Source organism: Urocitellus parryii (genome assembly GCF_045843805.1).
Source record: "Urocitellus parryii isolate mUroPar1 chromosome 13 unlocalized genomic scaffold, mUroPar1.hap1 SUPER_13_unloc_15, whole genome shotgun sequence".
Lineage (NCBI taxonomy): Eukaryota > Metazoa > Chordata > Mammalia > Rodentia > Sciuridae > Urocitellus > Urocitellus parryii.
This window is the reverse complement of record NW_027551767.1, coordinates 985,992-1,001,879: the sequence shown is the minus strand read 5'-3', so window position 1 is coordinate 1,001,879 and position 15,888 is coordinate 985,992. Positions and strand designations below refer to the sequence as shown.

General features: G+C 43.1%; 1 protein-coding gene across 1 annotated transcript in view; it reads left to right on the top strand.

Annotated features, from left to right (window-relative positions):
- Positions 1–15,888, top strand: part of LOC144251389 (trafficking kinesin-binding protein 1-like) — a 49,519-nt gene that overhangs the window by 17,225 nt on the left and 16,406 nt on the right. Inside the window, 7 exon segments of the mRNA XM_077794345.1 lie at positions 385–493; positions 2,456–2,534; positions 3,517–3,647; positions 5,112–5,186; positions 5,880–6,025; positions 11,282–11,518; positions 12,502–12,818. Coding sequence (XP_077650471.1) covers positions 385–493; positions 2,456–2,534; positions 3,517–3,647; positions 5,112–5,186; positions 5,880–6,025; positions 11,282–11,518; positions 12,502–12,818 — 1,094 coding nt within the window.

Here is a 15,888-nt window from a genome sequence, read left to right as displayed (position 1 = left end):
TGCTGTTATCTCATTAGTAAAATGGAGCCACTAATAGCAGTTAAGTCATAGAGTTCTAGCATCGAGTTAATACATGCAAAATACTTAAAGCAGTTCTTAGAACATAGAAGTGCATCCTAAATATCAAATAATTGTGTTGGCTTTCCAGAATTGTGTTGGCTTTGTGTAGATCCCATCCCTCTGAATTCTGAGGTAATGTAGCAACTGCAAATTGTGGACAGAGGGGTGTACACTGGGGTTCTATTTTCCTGGGCATTAGGGAGCAGTCTAATTGCAAGCCTCACAAACTTTCTTTGAGGCAGCCCTTCTGGGTCTCCAGGTGGGCTGGCTAGGTAGTGGAGGAGACATCACCTCCCCAGATGGTAAGCACACTTTCTCTCCCAGGCTGAAGAGGAATGAGTCATCCTCCTCAGTCCAGAATTACTTTCATTTGGATTCTCTTCAAAAGAAGCTGAAGGACCTAGAAGAGGAGAATGTCGTACTTCGATCCAAGGTGAAGTGCACTCCCTCCCTGTCCTTGTCACCCACTGGAAGGGTGGTGGCCCTGTTTGTTGTATTTGGTGAGAATAGCCACAGTTACAGTGCTGTCCTCAGAGGCCACCATCTCTGGCAGAACCACGGAGCCTGGGCTTGCTGGGCATACTCAGCAGACAGGCCTCACCCCTGCACTGGACACTGCCTTCCCAGGTGCTGAATCCTGCAGCATGTGGACTGAGAAGACGTGCAGATCTCTCCTCCTTCACCATAGGGTCTTTCCACGGTGTTCTTCAGCTCTGGTCTCAATGTGTAGGAAACGACTGAGAGTGGGGGTGAAGCCAGTTTTCATGTTACTGTAGTCAGATTGGCTCCAAAGAAACAGTACCTCCAGAGCCTGGAGACATGTTCCTTGAACAGTTGACTTAAAAAGGTTGAGCTGAGGCAACTTGGAAACTCTGCTTTAGGGAGTTCCCTTTATTGGCAAGGTACTACGCTGGCACTTTGCGTATGTTATTATTATAATTTTTAATCTTCTACAACAAGGTTGCAAGTTGCTTACTTTGATTCTCATTTATAGTGAGAAAACCAGGCTCCAGGCTGCTAAGTGTTTTGATATCTCGGGGTCCCACAGTCTGTAGTAAGTGACAAAGCCAAGATTTGGACATTTATGTGACTCTCAGCCCACACTTTTCCTCTTCACCTACTGCCCTTCTCTAAAAACATGGATGCATAAAAATTTAGTACTGTTTGTCTTAATTGGCAGTGGGTTTGTGTTCTTTAGCCAGAGGGATGATGTCAGGTTCAGGCTGTGTGCCCACCTACGCTGGCCCTAGACTCCCTTGAGCCCCTTCAGTGGGGCACACTGTCTGTCACCTTGAAATTGCTGCGCATTGGAAAGAACCTAACAAGATGCTTTTCTGCAAGACCTATTCTTGTAGACTTCACCTCTTCCAGCTCTTCACTTCCTAATGAAAACAACCCTGAGTGGCCAAGGTTGCCCCATTGTGCTCTGCCAGCCAGTGGCTTAGCCAGTTACAGGCCCAGTGTTTCCCATTCTGAGTCTAGCACTGCCGTTCCAGCCCTTGGGAGATGCCCCAGTTCTGAGTACCCAGCAATCCCACCCTCTGTCAGAATCTTACCTAAAGTCAGTGAGGGAATCTGATCCCATCTATAGATTCTCACTGTCCTGCCTTTGTTCTCAGAAATGTAGTATCTATCTCTCCACAGCCAGGATCAGAGGGCTCTGAGACACCTTTTTCTCAAACTGCATCATTTTCACTGGGCCTTCAGATCTCTTCCTGGAGGAAGCTGACCAGGGTCCTGGGACGGCTCTTGGGTCTCTAAATTTTCTGTATTGGACCATATGCTGAACACAGCAGGTTTAACTCCAACTGAGAACCTCATAGTTCAGTGCCTGGCACAGAGTAGTGATAGAGTGTACATTAGCTTCATATGATGTGTGCTTATCCTTGTCCTTAGGATCTCCACACCTGGCTTTTTTTTTTTTTTTCCAATGGTACTGGAGATTGGACCCAGGGCTTTATGCATGTTAAGCAACCACTCTATTTCTGAGCTACAGCCCTAGTCCTGTGGTTTTCCTTAGAATGCCTGCCATAGGCAGGGCAGGGTCTTAGGCACTGTGAGAGCCACAGCAGTGTCTGTATCTATGAGCTGGACAGACAAATGAACAGGCAGACCCTCCTGCAGAATCTTACAGAGCTTGCTGTGTGGCCTTTCGGTGCTGGCTTTGTGTAGCGCCATCTAGTGGTGTGTGTTTTTCAATTTTCTGCTTTGAGAGTGTCCCCTTAACTAAGTAGGAAATGTTTTGTACTTGAGGGCCTAACTAATGACAGGTGAAGAGATACTGACCAGCACTTCCCAGACTCGGGTTTGCCCCTGCTCCATGCCTCGCCCTCACGCGCATGGCAAGTCACAGTGCAGTGTGAGTGCTGGGCCCTGACCTGAGCCTTTTCTACAGGCCTGCCAGCTAAAGACAGAAACCATCACCTACGAAGAGAAGGAGCAGCAGCTGGTCAACGACTGTGTGAAGGAGCTGAGTATGTCCCCTGCCCACTCGCTCCCAACCCCCACCCCAGCTTCTACTTCCTTGTATCTCCCATTGTCATGACCCAATGGCTTTGTATCTTCCTTGATGAAGAGCAGGCTCCCTGCCAGCCTGAAATCAGTGAAACGAGACCTGACCTTGTATGGCACCCCCTCCCCATTTGTGAATTGGGTTCTAGGCCATTAACCATATATTATCTCAGTTTCTTCTGAAAGGGATATTTAATTTTGGCTTTCTGCTGGAATATTAGAATTATTAAATGCCAAAGTTTGGCTCAGATACAGAAATCTGGCTTGAGAATATGAAGAAAACTGCTTTTTAGTGATTTGATTTGTGAAAATTGAGGCCCAAGTTCTCAGTTTTGCAAATAAGTACCCCCCTACCATTTTCTCCATTGTAAGTTTGCAAGGTAAGATAAAAGGGCAAATAGAATCTTTTGCATTTCATCAAAATTCTAAGCAAATGAACCATACCCCATGTTTAAGTCTTATAAAATGGGTTATGTCTGAATAGGAATGAAAACCAAAGGGAATTATAGTATGCATCAGCAACTGGGATTTCTAGAACAAGGTGCATGTAGCAGGGCTTCCTGTTGGTGACATGGATCCATTCATGTGTGGAATGTTGAGATTTGGCCAGATGTACCATGTTTGGGGTGTCTCCTCCTGGCTGACTCCCAGTGCCTGCCTGATTGGCTCTGAGGAGACAGACTTGATCAGTGGGGTTAGGCCCTTGCACTGAGCCCAGGATGACAGCCCATGGGAAGATCATGTTCCTTCTCATGACTGACTGAGTCCTGAGAAGCCACTTTGCTTCACCATGGAAGAACACAGTCACTATGCATCCCTTCATCATGTACCCTCTGTACTCCTCCCCATAAAGATGGGTTTTCATGTGTGAACCACCAGGAAACCACTCTCTCTGGTCTGTGTGTGTAGTTTTCTCTCTTACTCTTTGTCATTTCTTTGTCAAAGGGGATGCAAACGTGCAGATTGCCAGCATCTCAGAGGAGCTGGCCAAGAAGACTGAAGATGCTGCCCGCCAGCAAGAGGAGATCACGCACCTGCTGTCACAGATTGTCGACTTGCAGAAAAAGGCAAAAGCTGTAAGGCTTCTGTCACTCTGGCTAACACCACAGTGGTTGTGCCAAGATGGGAAGGGGCTATCACTCTAGAAGAGTGTGTGCTGCCCCTTTGGAGAAAAAGCTTAGTGGATTCAGTAATAAAATGTCTTGTGGCCCTGAGTTGGCAAAGGGTCTTTTCATAACCTCTTACCTCCTGAAAATAATCTACAGATTAATAGAATTCATCAAAAAAGGTGCTGCAGGAATTCATTAGAAGCTAATATACTGGCCACAGTAATTATGCTTGACAATAGCCTGTGGTTGTTCAGTCCTCAGTGCAATCCCAGCACCCAAATTTACATCAGCAGGAATTGGGTTACTAGAGTGGAGCAGCCTTCCATGAGTACATCCTCCTCTGAGTGTGACATTCCTAGATGTGACCATACTAATTAATTAGAGAAGTAACATTCCTCCAGAGGCCAGAGGCCAGGGTAATGAGAGTTACTGTACTTACAAAACAAGAAATTTTTCTCTTCCTGCCCAATTCTACTTTCTTCTACTTCTGCCACTCTATGTTTTCCTTCCTCTTCTTTCCTTAATGGGAGGTGGTATTATTATTATTATTATTATTATTATTATTATTTCTCAGTACTTTTATATTATGTGCTCAGGGCATGTATTTGAAAGTGTCTAAGTTACCAGTTCCCTAGAATCTAAATTGAGACCTGATGAAGCACAGTGCTCTTCATCCAGAGGTCTCCACTTTGAGGTAGATTCAGTACTTTGATGAGCTTTGGGGTAAGGATGGGAGTTCGCTCTATGGTCATGAAGAGTTATATAGATGATGTTGGGTAGTCAAAGGATGGACTATTGTAGACATTACTTGTTGTGTATCCATTCCTCACTTATTGTAATTAAATGGATTTCAATTCTTATTTTTCAATGAACTCAACTTAGATAATTTACAATGCAGTTATGACTGTCCTTGTGGGAGTTTGGCCAATGAGAAATCCCACAGGAGGACATTATTTAGAAAATAAAATAAAATTAAAAGGTGCTGTTGATGTGAAGTTCTGAACTTTAATTTAATCACCTGCCTAGTATTTGTTTGGACTCAGTGCACCAAGTATGTTGTGCAGTACAAGTAGCCCCTTGAGGATTAAGTGAAATGGCAAAAAACAGTTTTTGTTTCCCATATGAAACCTTTGCTGTGAGAGGCTAAATAATTTTGGAAAAATGAAAAGGGGAAAGAAAGAAACAGAGAGAGAAAAAGAAGAAAGATGGAAGGAAGGAGAGAGACTGGCTTCTAGAAAGCAGCCTTTACATTGGAGGTAGGGAGTGGAAATTGGACTGTAAGACCTTCAAAATTATATAAGACAAAATTTTACTCCAGTTTGAGATAACACATTTCATTGTAGAAAGGGGATGGGGTCCTAATGGATCAGGTAATGAGGGGAAGAGTTGGGCTTATCTGGTGTCTACTTACGTGTCTTTGCTGTGTTTTAGTGTGCAGTGGAAAATGAGGAACTCGTCCAACACCTGGGAGATGCCAAGGATGCCCAGCGGCAGCTCACAGCCGAGGTGGGTGTGTCTCCCTTACCTCTTGAGGGCTTTTGGTTCCAGTGAAGGTAGAACTTGACAGGCTTTGTTCATGTCCATGGTAACAACTGTTTTTATTGTTGGTGTTGTTGTTTGTACTAGGGGTCGAACCCAGAAGTGCTTAACCACTGAGCCACATCCCCAGCCCTTTTTACTTTTCATTTTGAGACTGGATCTCACTAAGTTGCTGAGGAACAACTGTTTTTATATTGACTTTAATATAGCTTTCACCTCGGTTCTGTGCCTGCTGCCCCTGTAGCTGGTTGTGAACACAGGGAGGCCATGTTCCACACCAGCCCAGGGCCTGGCCCCTGCTAAATCTTGGCTCTGTAAATGCTCACCAGTGTAAACCATGCAACATATGGCTTGAGAGGAGCCTGTTCAAGGATATGCCTTGAAGCAGGGTATGCTGGTTTGCTTTTCTGTTCATTTAAGGTTGTTTTATCTGCATTGCTCATTGTTGGTATTTTAGGAGATTTTTGAGACTGTAGATTCACTCTAACTAAAAGTTAAAGAAAAACCAATCTTGAGAGTTTTTGCTATTTGGCCAGCAGGGCAGCTGTTCCACACTGGAGGCCTGGTTAGATTGCATGTGTGTTTCTGGCTCTTGTGGGGGGCATGCGCCCAACTACTCACGAGGTCCTGACCCTCTGCATCTTTCTTGGTCTTCTCTAGCTTCGTGAGCTGGAGGACAAGTACGCAGAGTGCATGGAGATGCTTCACGAAGCGCAGGAAGAGCTGAAGAACCTCAGGAACAAAACCATGCCCAATGCCATGTCCCGGCGCTACCACTCACTGGGCCTGTTTCCCATGGTGAGCTGGTGCTTTCTTCCCAGCACCCCTCTTCCCACCCACAGGGAGGCTTGTCGGGTAGGATGGCCGTGGTGCCTGATATTGTGAGCACTGGAGTTGGGCGTTTATACTTAGCCTCTTATTTCACAGTCAAGGGCAAGTGAGGCCAGTAGATGTCTTCTTAACTGCATAAGACAGATTGTTGCTTTATTTTCCATCCCTCTAAATCTGTTGTCTTTCCTACTCCTGCCATTAAAACATAAATTTACTATCAACTTATTTACTTAGATGTATTTTCTACATGACTTTTTTTCTGACCTTATTAGAGTATGTGTTATTTCTTTTGGCTCCAAAAGTACATTCCACAATTCTTAAAGTTCCATACAGTTCTGTTGGATCTCTGTATACTTATGAATCATTCTCTTGGTGACTTTCAGTGTCTGTGATCTCTAAAAAATTTTTCTTGTTTTGTTGTTGTTTTTCTCATACTATTTTCACACAACCTTATTCCTTTAGCCTCACTTAATTTGTTTCATGTTGGTGCTTTAGGGGGAATGTGGTAGAGAAGGGGATTTTTCAGGAGGTTAATCTCTCTGGACAGCATTAGGGTTAAGCTCCTTGTTTGGTCATTTCTACATGGCATTTGGTTATAGGGAAATCAGCTTACTTTTTTTATCTTCTATCAGTATAAATCCCTGGAAGGGGAGAGGAATGTCTTATTAGTAATATTCTTCTCTCCCTTCCTCTCTTTAATACTCTGTACCAAACACAGCAATTTGTATGTTGTAGTATTGTAGATCCTTAATAGATGCTGAATTACGGTGGGTGGGTGAAATGGATGGGTGGACAGATGATGAATGGATGGACGGATGGACAGATGGATGATGGCTGGCTGGCTGGTGGGCTGAATGGATAGATGATGGCTGAAGGAAGCATAGATGGATGAAAGGATGATGGATGAATGGATGATTGATGAATAGAAGGCCTAAACAACAAACTATCAAGAACTTCTTTATATTCAGTCTTCATTTTCATGATTTGATGAAATACCAAATTCTCTCTGAGGTGAGAAGAGATTTGGAAAGAAGCTCATCTCAATGAGATAAAAATAGATGACTATATAAGTTTGTAAAACCAATTCCCTTCTGGTTTTGGTCCCCCTTTTCTTGAGCTTTTTCCCTTTTTTGTCCCATTGCTGACCCTGGAGGACACTATCCTGCCATTCCCCGCTCTGTTGGGTCTTCTTCCTAAATCCTGATCTCTCTTCTTTGCTTTTACATATTAGAGTCAGACTAGACCTTTCTCTGCCTTTCTTTCTTTCTCTTTTTTTAAAAATATTTTTTAGTTGTTGATGGATCATTTATTTATTTATTTATTTATTTATTTATTTATATGTGGTTCTGAGAATCAAACCCAGTGCCTCGCACATGCTAGGCACAACCTCAGACCCTTTCTCCCTTTCTCTCTTAAAAACTTGATTGAGGGGCTGGGGCTGGGGTTCAGTAGTAGAGCGCTTGCCTGGCACGTGTGAGGCACTGGGTTTGATCCTCAGTACCACATAAAAATAAATAAAGGTATTGTATTCATCTGCAACTAAAAAACAATAAAAATTTAAAAAAAAACAACTTTATTGAAATGTAAGGGAAACCAAAAAGAAAAATGTTAAGAGTCAGTTTTCTAAGGGGCAGATGGATGATTAATAAAAGCAAAGAATATTTTGTCCCCCAAGTTTCCCAATCTAGCAGTAACTGCTTGAGGCTTCCCCCTGGCCTGTGTAGCTCTGCAGGCTTCTTGCCTGGGTTTCCTTCTCTCCTGGCTTCTCAGTCTGATGTAGTGAGCTCCTGGGGCTGTCTTGTTTTGTAAGTACCTGGATTCACTCGACTGCCTCTCCAGCTCTCAAGGACAAATCTGTCTTTGAAAACCAAACCATTGTAAGGGAAAAGTTGAATTGAAAACACATACTTCATTTTTTTTTCCTTCTGGAAGGAGTCTCAGCTTTCATATTTGCTGATGTAAAGCTTTTGTTTGTTTTTTTCTGTAGTTGTTGGCAAGCCCAGTTTTTGAAGATGGCTATTTTTAAAGTGCGTTATGCATTGAAGGTATTTAAAACAGTTCTAAAGATCATACCATGACTGTTTCTGGAGCAGAATGCCCAGCTCTGTCTCTTTCGCTCCCTGCCATTCTAATTGTAGAATAAAACAGCGAGTAGTAGTTTGTGTAATGGTGTTCCCAGTTCTTTTGCCTTATGGCAGGATTTCTTAATCTAGGATCCACAGATGGAATTCAGGAGGCCTGTGAACTTGGAGGGAAAATCATGTGTTATTTTCATTAATCCCTAACTGTATTCAGTATTTCCTTCCTCCATGAAGATAAGCAACAAGCCACAGTGATGTGAACACCATCTATGACCAGTAGAAATCATAGGTATTTATATAGCAATACCAGTTGTCACAGATGCCTCAAAATATCAGTGATGCTAACTAATCTCCATGTCAAAATCAGTTATCATTCCTGAACCCAAATACATACATAAGTAAATAATTTGTCTTCGTTATAGTCCTAATTATTTTATTTTTTTAAAAAACTGTATTCTGAAAAGGCATCCATAGGTTTCCCTGGATTGCTAGATTAGAGGGGGGTCATGGCTCCAAAATGTCATGGAGCCCACTTATGACTTGCCCCAGCATGGTTTTGAAATTAGTAGTTTGGTATCTCATTTTTCTTAGGGTATACAAAGGTCCCTTCTTTCTCTCTTTTCCACAGAACTCTGGATATAAACCACATGGTGAATAGAAGTCTTAAGAAAAATATCCTCACCTTAACAGACCTCAGACTCACCTAGGGAAGCCCTTCAACAAGGCTTATGCTTATGGCAATCTGTGGGTGGTAATTATGAAGTAAAATGGCTTATTTGTGAGTTAGGATTGAAAACAAGCTCACTAGCCCTTTACTTATGGAGCTTCCTGCTGGCTCCTCTGCCGTCTCCACACTTGGTTCAGCTTCAGACTGGAGTGTCCCTGCGGACCATGGGGCCCAGGAGATGATGCCCAGGAGATTCCATGCACTGCCCGCTGGGAAGCACTGGCCACACCTGACTATGTAAATTTAAATAATTAAAATTAAGTACAATTAAAAAGTCAGTCTTCAGTCATACTGGCCACATTTCAAGTGCTAGGCTAGTGGCCATCATGTTGACAGTATAGAGGACATTCCATCACTGCCAAAAGTTCTGTGGGTTAGCGTGGAGTTAGCCCTCCCCTTAGGTTGTCCTACCTCCATGTCTTCCCCTGGTGCTCAGCAGCTGCTTTTCTGAACACATGTGACCCCATGGGCATCTGCCACATCACTGTGAGGAGGGACTGTGTTAGGTTCTTCCTCAAATAGCGAGGAGCAGTGGGTGGTATAGGAGAGGGGGTTCCATCAGGCAGTCTATATTGTTGAGTCTCAGCTTGGAGCCTGGACCACTGGGGAAGTGAGAAGTCATCGTTGACTGGCTCTTCCCTCATCCCAAAGCTCACAACCTAGGTAGAAAGAGAAATGAGTGAGCTGTTCAGAAAACTAGCAAGAACTTATGTTTGGGGTCTGCTTGGGAGCAAATGCAAGGCTCCTAGTGGAACAGGAATCATGCCTTTCATAGAGAAGGTGGGTGGGTTGGTGGGGAGAGGGCCTTCCCTTGTGGGAGGCCAGGGGAGGTTAAGGACAGAGGCCTAGAGATGATAGTGCCCACAATCCAGTGGTCTACATAGAGACTCTAAACCACTTTTATAGCGCTAAATCTCCCAGAGAATGACTTGTGATCCATGGTGCTCAAAATCTAGCATGTGTGTAGGTCTTAGGTATCAACAGTAATGACTGTGGTCCTTCCCAGGTGATAAAGGGACATAAGAGAATGCAGTTAACATCTCCTCTTGAGAGGTTGTGAAGATATATTACAAACTTCTAGAAAGTTGGAAAAGAAGAGGTGAAGCATTGAAGTATGATTCTGCTCTTAGAAATAGCAGTTTCTAAAAAAAAGAAATTGGATATTTATCCTCTCATTGTACAAATTTAAGATCAATTTTAAGTCTTGCTTTTTTTTAAATACCTTTATTTTATTATTTATTTATTTGTATGTGGTGTTGAGGATCAAACCCAGGACCTGACGCGCATATAGGCTCGGTCAACAAATATTTGTTCTACAAATATTTATCAAGCCCCACTATGACCCCACTATGTGCAGAGGGCTCTTCAGTGGTGTGAGCAAGGCTTCAAATTCCTTTCTGGATGCATGTATGGACATCAGCTTCAACATCTCTCTTCCTAACTTAAGATCTGGTGCTTGGCCTGCTCCAAGGTGCTTATTATAAGGAACCTGTAGACCAGGTTTTGTGGTGTTTTCTCTGTATCCATACTCCCCAGACAGATCTTTAATGGGACCCTGGGTGTATCAGTGTCCAAAGGACTTCATGCGAAGGAAGCCCACTGTGGCCCCAAAGGAAATGCCATTATGGAACATATCTACCCTTTTCTCCTCAAAAGAGAATGAATTAGCATCAAAGTGTGGTTCTGCTCTTAGAAATAGCTGTTTGTGAAAATAGAAAAATCTGATATTTATCATTTCATTCCGGAAATTTAAGACTGATTTGGGGTCTTGCTTTTTTTTTTTAATAGGAATGGTCAATAAATATTCCTTTTACAAAGATTTATTGAGCTGCACTGAGATAGCATAGCCAGGATTATGGGTGGCCCATAACCTGGCCTTGTTGCTGTTTCAGTGCTCAATAGTGAACACTGCCCTCCTAGAGCCTGCTTTAGAGTGGATATTATGAAAGAAGAGTGGTTGCTAGGAGACATAAGTTTTACTTTTTTTGTTGTTGTTGTAGCCAGACACAATGCTTTTGTTTTATTTATTTATTTTTTTATGTGGTGTTGAGGCTCGAACCCAGGGCCTCACATGTGCTAGGCAAGTGCTCTACCACTGAGCCACAACCCCAGCCCAACACAAGTTATACTTAAGTGTTTTTACTTGTAGGTCAAGCTTTCGGGACATGAAAAGCAATGTCACCTTTGCTAGTATCACCTTTAGTATTCAACTGTGCATTACAGTCTTGGAATCAGTGAGTGTTGAGTCTTCTGGTTTCACTTTATGAAGGAGGCACCCAACACCCTAAGAAAGATGTTGAAAGCACAGGATATAGTAGGCTGCTCAGGGGTTTCTTGAGGGCCAGGTGTCTTTGTGGGCCATCTGCTGGTCTTTTGTGGGAGATCTAACTTGCTTACTCATGGATGTTGTGTGTTCTCTGCAGTCACCAGAAGCGTGTCTTTGAGACTGTGACAAACATCAACCAGGTTGTCAAGCAGAGGTCACTGACCCCTTCTCCTATGAACATCCCTGGCTCCAACCAGTCCTCAGCCATGAACTCCCTCCTGTCCAGCTGTGTCAGCACCCCCCGGTCCAGCTTCTATGGCAGTGATGTTGGCAATGTTGTCCTTGATAACAAGACCAACAGCATTATCTTGGAAACTGAAGCAGCAGATCTGGGGTGAGTGAGCTGGGAGTTTTCTGTGTCTGTTTTGGATAGAAGAGAGGTAGTATGGGTTGAACCACAGGCTCATTAGTCATCAGAGGGAGCTTGATAAGAATTTCCTAGAAAATTAGACCTGTACTTCTCCAAATACATTCTACAAACCCACCAAGCTCATCCTTATCCTTGAGACTGATATTTTACCCATTTGAAAGAGGTGTAACAAGTTGATGCTTTTCTGTTGAAGAAGAGGATTGATAAATATGTTTTTCCATTAATCATCACTGACATTTGTTTTGTGAACCCCTTTGTAGTTGAATGTTGAAAATGCTTAGGACTCAGGCTCTCTGTCTTGTTTGTTGTGGAGGTGGGGTGCAGGCATCCCAGTCACCTAGCAAATGTCTGCCATGTTGTGGGTCTGTAGGTTGGGCACTTTGTGCAGTGGTCAGTTCCTCCCTGGCCTGAAGCTCTGCAGATCCTTCCCCCAACCCTGCACTGCCTACTTTCTACACCCTTGTCCTCTTATTTATCAAAACTGATTCTTCTGGACCAACAGAGTAAGACAGATGAGAAGCTCCTTGATCAGAGCTGATTTCCTTTAGAGTTAAAATTCAGCTCCTTTAATTCAAGAGGAAAGAGAAGCCGCTCTTGAACTAGTGGCTGCCCTTCTGGTAGAGAGGAACTGCAGCCTATGGAAGGTTTCTTCCTGCAGGCTCAGGAGGGAGATGCTACTAGGGGGTGAATTTTACTTCAGTTTTCATTCTACCCTAGTGCCATGGCCCTTCTGAAAAAAACACTAATTCACACCCACAGAGTGAAGTAGTTCTTGGCGACAGGCATTTGTTTCTCCATTCTTGCCTCCATTTCAGCCGCTGGCCTTGGTTTCCTTAGTCCTGCGTGCAGAGCCAAGCTGCCCGCCCTGGAGCTGTCCTCTGGGTCTGTCCCACCTCAGCAGTCCTGCCGGCTGCCCCACTGCACCCTCATGGCATTTCTTCTTGCAGGAACGAGGAGCGGAGCAAGAAGCCAGGCACACCAGGCACGCCCGGCTCCCATGACCTGGAGACAGCCCTGTGGAGGCTGTCCCTCCGCCTGGAGAACTACCTGTCAGAGCGGAGGTTCTTCGAGGAGGAGCAGGAGAGGAAGCTGCGGGAGCTGGCGGAGAAGGGCGAGCTGCGCAGCGGCTCCCTCACGCCCACCGAGAGCATCATGTCGCTGGGCACGCACTCGCGCTGCTCTGAGTTCACTGGCTTCTTGGGCATGTCCTTCACCAGCCGCTCCTACCTGCCCGAGAAGCTGCAGATCGTCAAGCCGCTGGAAGGTGATCGCAAGGGGCCATGGCCCCTCTCTGTCCTCCTGAGCAACTCCCTGTGGTCCCTCATCCACCACAGTAGGCGTGGCCACCGCTGCCACACCTACTCCTTTTTCTTCCGTGACAGCCACCCACGCTGCTGGCGAGTTCCTCTGAGGGTGGCCCATAACCTGGCCTTGTTGCTGTCTCAGTGGGTTTGGCAGTGCATGCCCCGGCCACCGAAGTAACTCCAGGGAGATGCACATAGTAGCCTTCTAATTCTCTTGCTTTTGCCTTAGTGCCTTAGATATGAGACCTTTTGGAGAGGCAGAGGCACTGCCGACAGACCCCGAAAATCATTAGCTATGCCTGAGGAATATAGGGAGCTCACACTTTCACTTGTTAGACATTTTGCCATCAAGGAGTAGTGCCAAGCAACTACCATAATTTTTTTTTCTTTTTTCTTTTTCAATAACCACGTGAAAATGATCTGTGGGCTCATGTGTTCTGATTTGATCGTCATACAAAGAGTATGGCTTTCTACAGATGCAGTGTTCTGAGCAAGACTCCTAGAGTCTGCTGTTTGGTGACCAGGAAAGGGTAGCTGTGTAGGCCAGTGAGCTTTGTAGCTCTCTAGTTTAAGCCACCCTTTTGCAGGGGCAGTTCACTTTTTAGTGTCAGGGCTTCTTGGTTGATTAGACTCATGGAAAAACTCAGCTTTTGTTTTCTTTCTCCTTTTTTCATTTTTTGCTTTGGGTATTATAAAACATTTTCCCTGTGTCTACTGCTACCTGCCAAGAGCCACCATATTTGTAGTTTTCATTTTTTACTCCTTTAGTGTGGAAACCCACAGAGACTTTGAGAAGGTGTTTTAGAATTCTGCATTATATTTCTGATGCAAAGCCAAAATTTCTGTGAGTCAATACTTCTCAACATTTATTACCTCTTTAAGAACCATTTTTAGACACTTTTACCTAATTGCACCCACCATGCAATTTTAATATCACAGAAATATCATTTATGTACTCCATATATAATCTATATGTAGATATATGTCAAATATAAAAATATATATTCTGTGCCTAAAAGGAGAATAATTTTTCTCACCTCAAAGACATCTGTTTTTTCCCTGTTGAAAATGCAGGCTGTAAAATTAGGTTGTGCTTGTTAAAGATTCAAGACATAACAAAATCCTTTATTTTCCAAAGGAGGGAAGAAAATGGGCTGTTTTTTGTCTCCATGGTAATTTTTAATTGTATAATTTAAGGCCTTTCTAGATTTCAGAAAAGGGATGGCTCATTCTTTTTTTTAAATTATTTATTCAGTTGTAAGCTTGGCAATTGTTTTCTGATTTTCAATTATGTCTGTTTTCCTTTCAATAAAATCTTCCATTTCTGCAATTTTCCTTTCTGCCTTTCTTTTCTTTTCCTTCCTTTGTCTCTCAAAGATCATTGGATGTTATCATCTCTATCCTTTCCTTTCTTTATTTTACTGTGTTTCATTGGATCATCTAAGAATATGTTTTTTGGATTAATTTCCCAAGTATATTGCAGGATGAGATTTTTAAAAATTTATTTTGACCAATTCATCTTTATTTCTTCTAACCTCTGACTTAGAAATATTTTTGTGATAAGTTAATAGAATAAGAGAAAATCCCACTTGATATGCAAGAAAAATTTCATTTGTAGCACCCTGTTCCCAAGAAGCTAAATTACTACCATTAAAAAGTCATGTCTTATCACTACACCCTGTAACTCATCCTCATGATAAAGATCCTTTGGGCTCCATTTTGTAGTTCTCTAATTTCTTAGCTGTTTAAAATACAAGCAATATTTTATTACTCCTTCTATAATTGTTGTGTTACTGTGTTTAATTTGATAAGGGGGGATGTGACATAGAAGTCTGCCTGAAGCTTAGCTTCTGTACCCTGTAACTATAGTATTTGATAAGATAACCCATCTATTTAGCTGTTTTCCTTATTTGTGAAATAGGCTTATAGTCGTTAAATAGATTGTGGTGAAGAGTTAATGCAGTGTGTTTTGTATTGTGCCTAGCACCCAACAGATACTTATTAAAACTTAGGCACCTCCAATTTACTCTAGTTCCAGCATCTCAGGTCTCAAGGGCCCAGGTATCAGTGTTGAGACCTGGGCCAGCATTGTACTGGGATCATTTTCCTACATTATCCTTTTCCATTGACCCAGATGAGAACCTGACAGGATTCCCTTGATCTCCATCTACCAGCCTAGGTGAAGGCATCTAGGCTGAAGCCCTTGGAGAGTGCTAGGTGGGATCTTAGAAGACAGACCATTTCTTACCCATTTGATTAATCTTGCCATCTGCTTATTGTGTCAACTGAAATAGCTGAGCTAGATGTTTAAGAATGCTAGCCTAGCACTCTTAGGTCTGCATCTTATGAGTTTTAAGCAGGTAAAAGAACAAACAAAATATTCCAACTGGAAAGAGGGATAAATCAGTGTTAAAAAGACTGAGGAAGGTGGTATTTCTTCCCTCTGTTTTGTTCTTCTTTCTGATTCATTATAAATGAGGCGATACTTCCAAAGAAACAACTTACTATGTAATGAGGGAAAGCATACACTTCTAAGCTGTGTGTTATCCTGCAGGTTTTATTCTGACTTTTAAGCCCCAATGCTCCTTTGACATAGTAGATTTGGTTTTCTTCTCTTTAGAGGAAAACTTTTCAGATAAAACAGTGGGGTGTGGAAGAAAGCAGACAGAGGGAAGGGGGCTGTGACCATAATTATGTTTTCCCTGCTCTCCACACCCTTGTTCTGTAGAAAACTCTTTGGTTTTGGTGCCAACCAGGAACTCAAAGTTTGCCTCTTTCCCAAGCCTATAATCATGAGGGTGAGAAGAGTAAGCAGGTCCTAGGTCCTAGGTGATATTAGCTAATAGCACAGTGCTTCTCCTGCTCTGTAAAGGAAGCTAGGCAAGGTAGTGAACTGGAAAAAAAGAGGCCTAGGAAATTGGCAACCTGGGATCAGCTCTGAATATGTGATTCATGTTTACTCTTTAATTTTCATGCCTCCTTGTATCACATGAAAGACTTCAGGCAGCCAGGAGATGGATAGAATTCCTA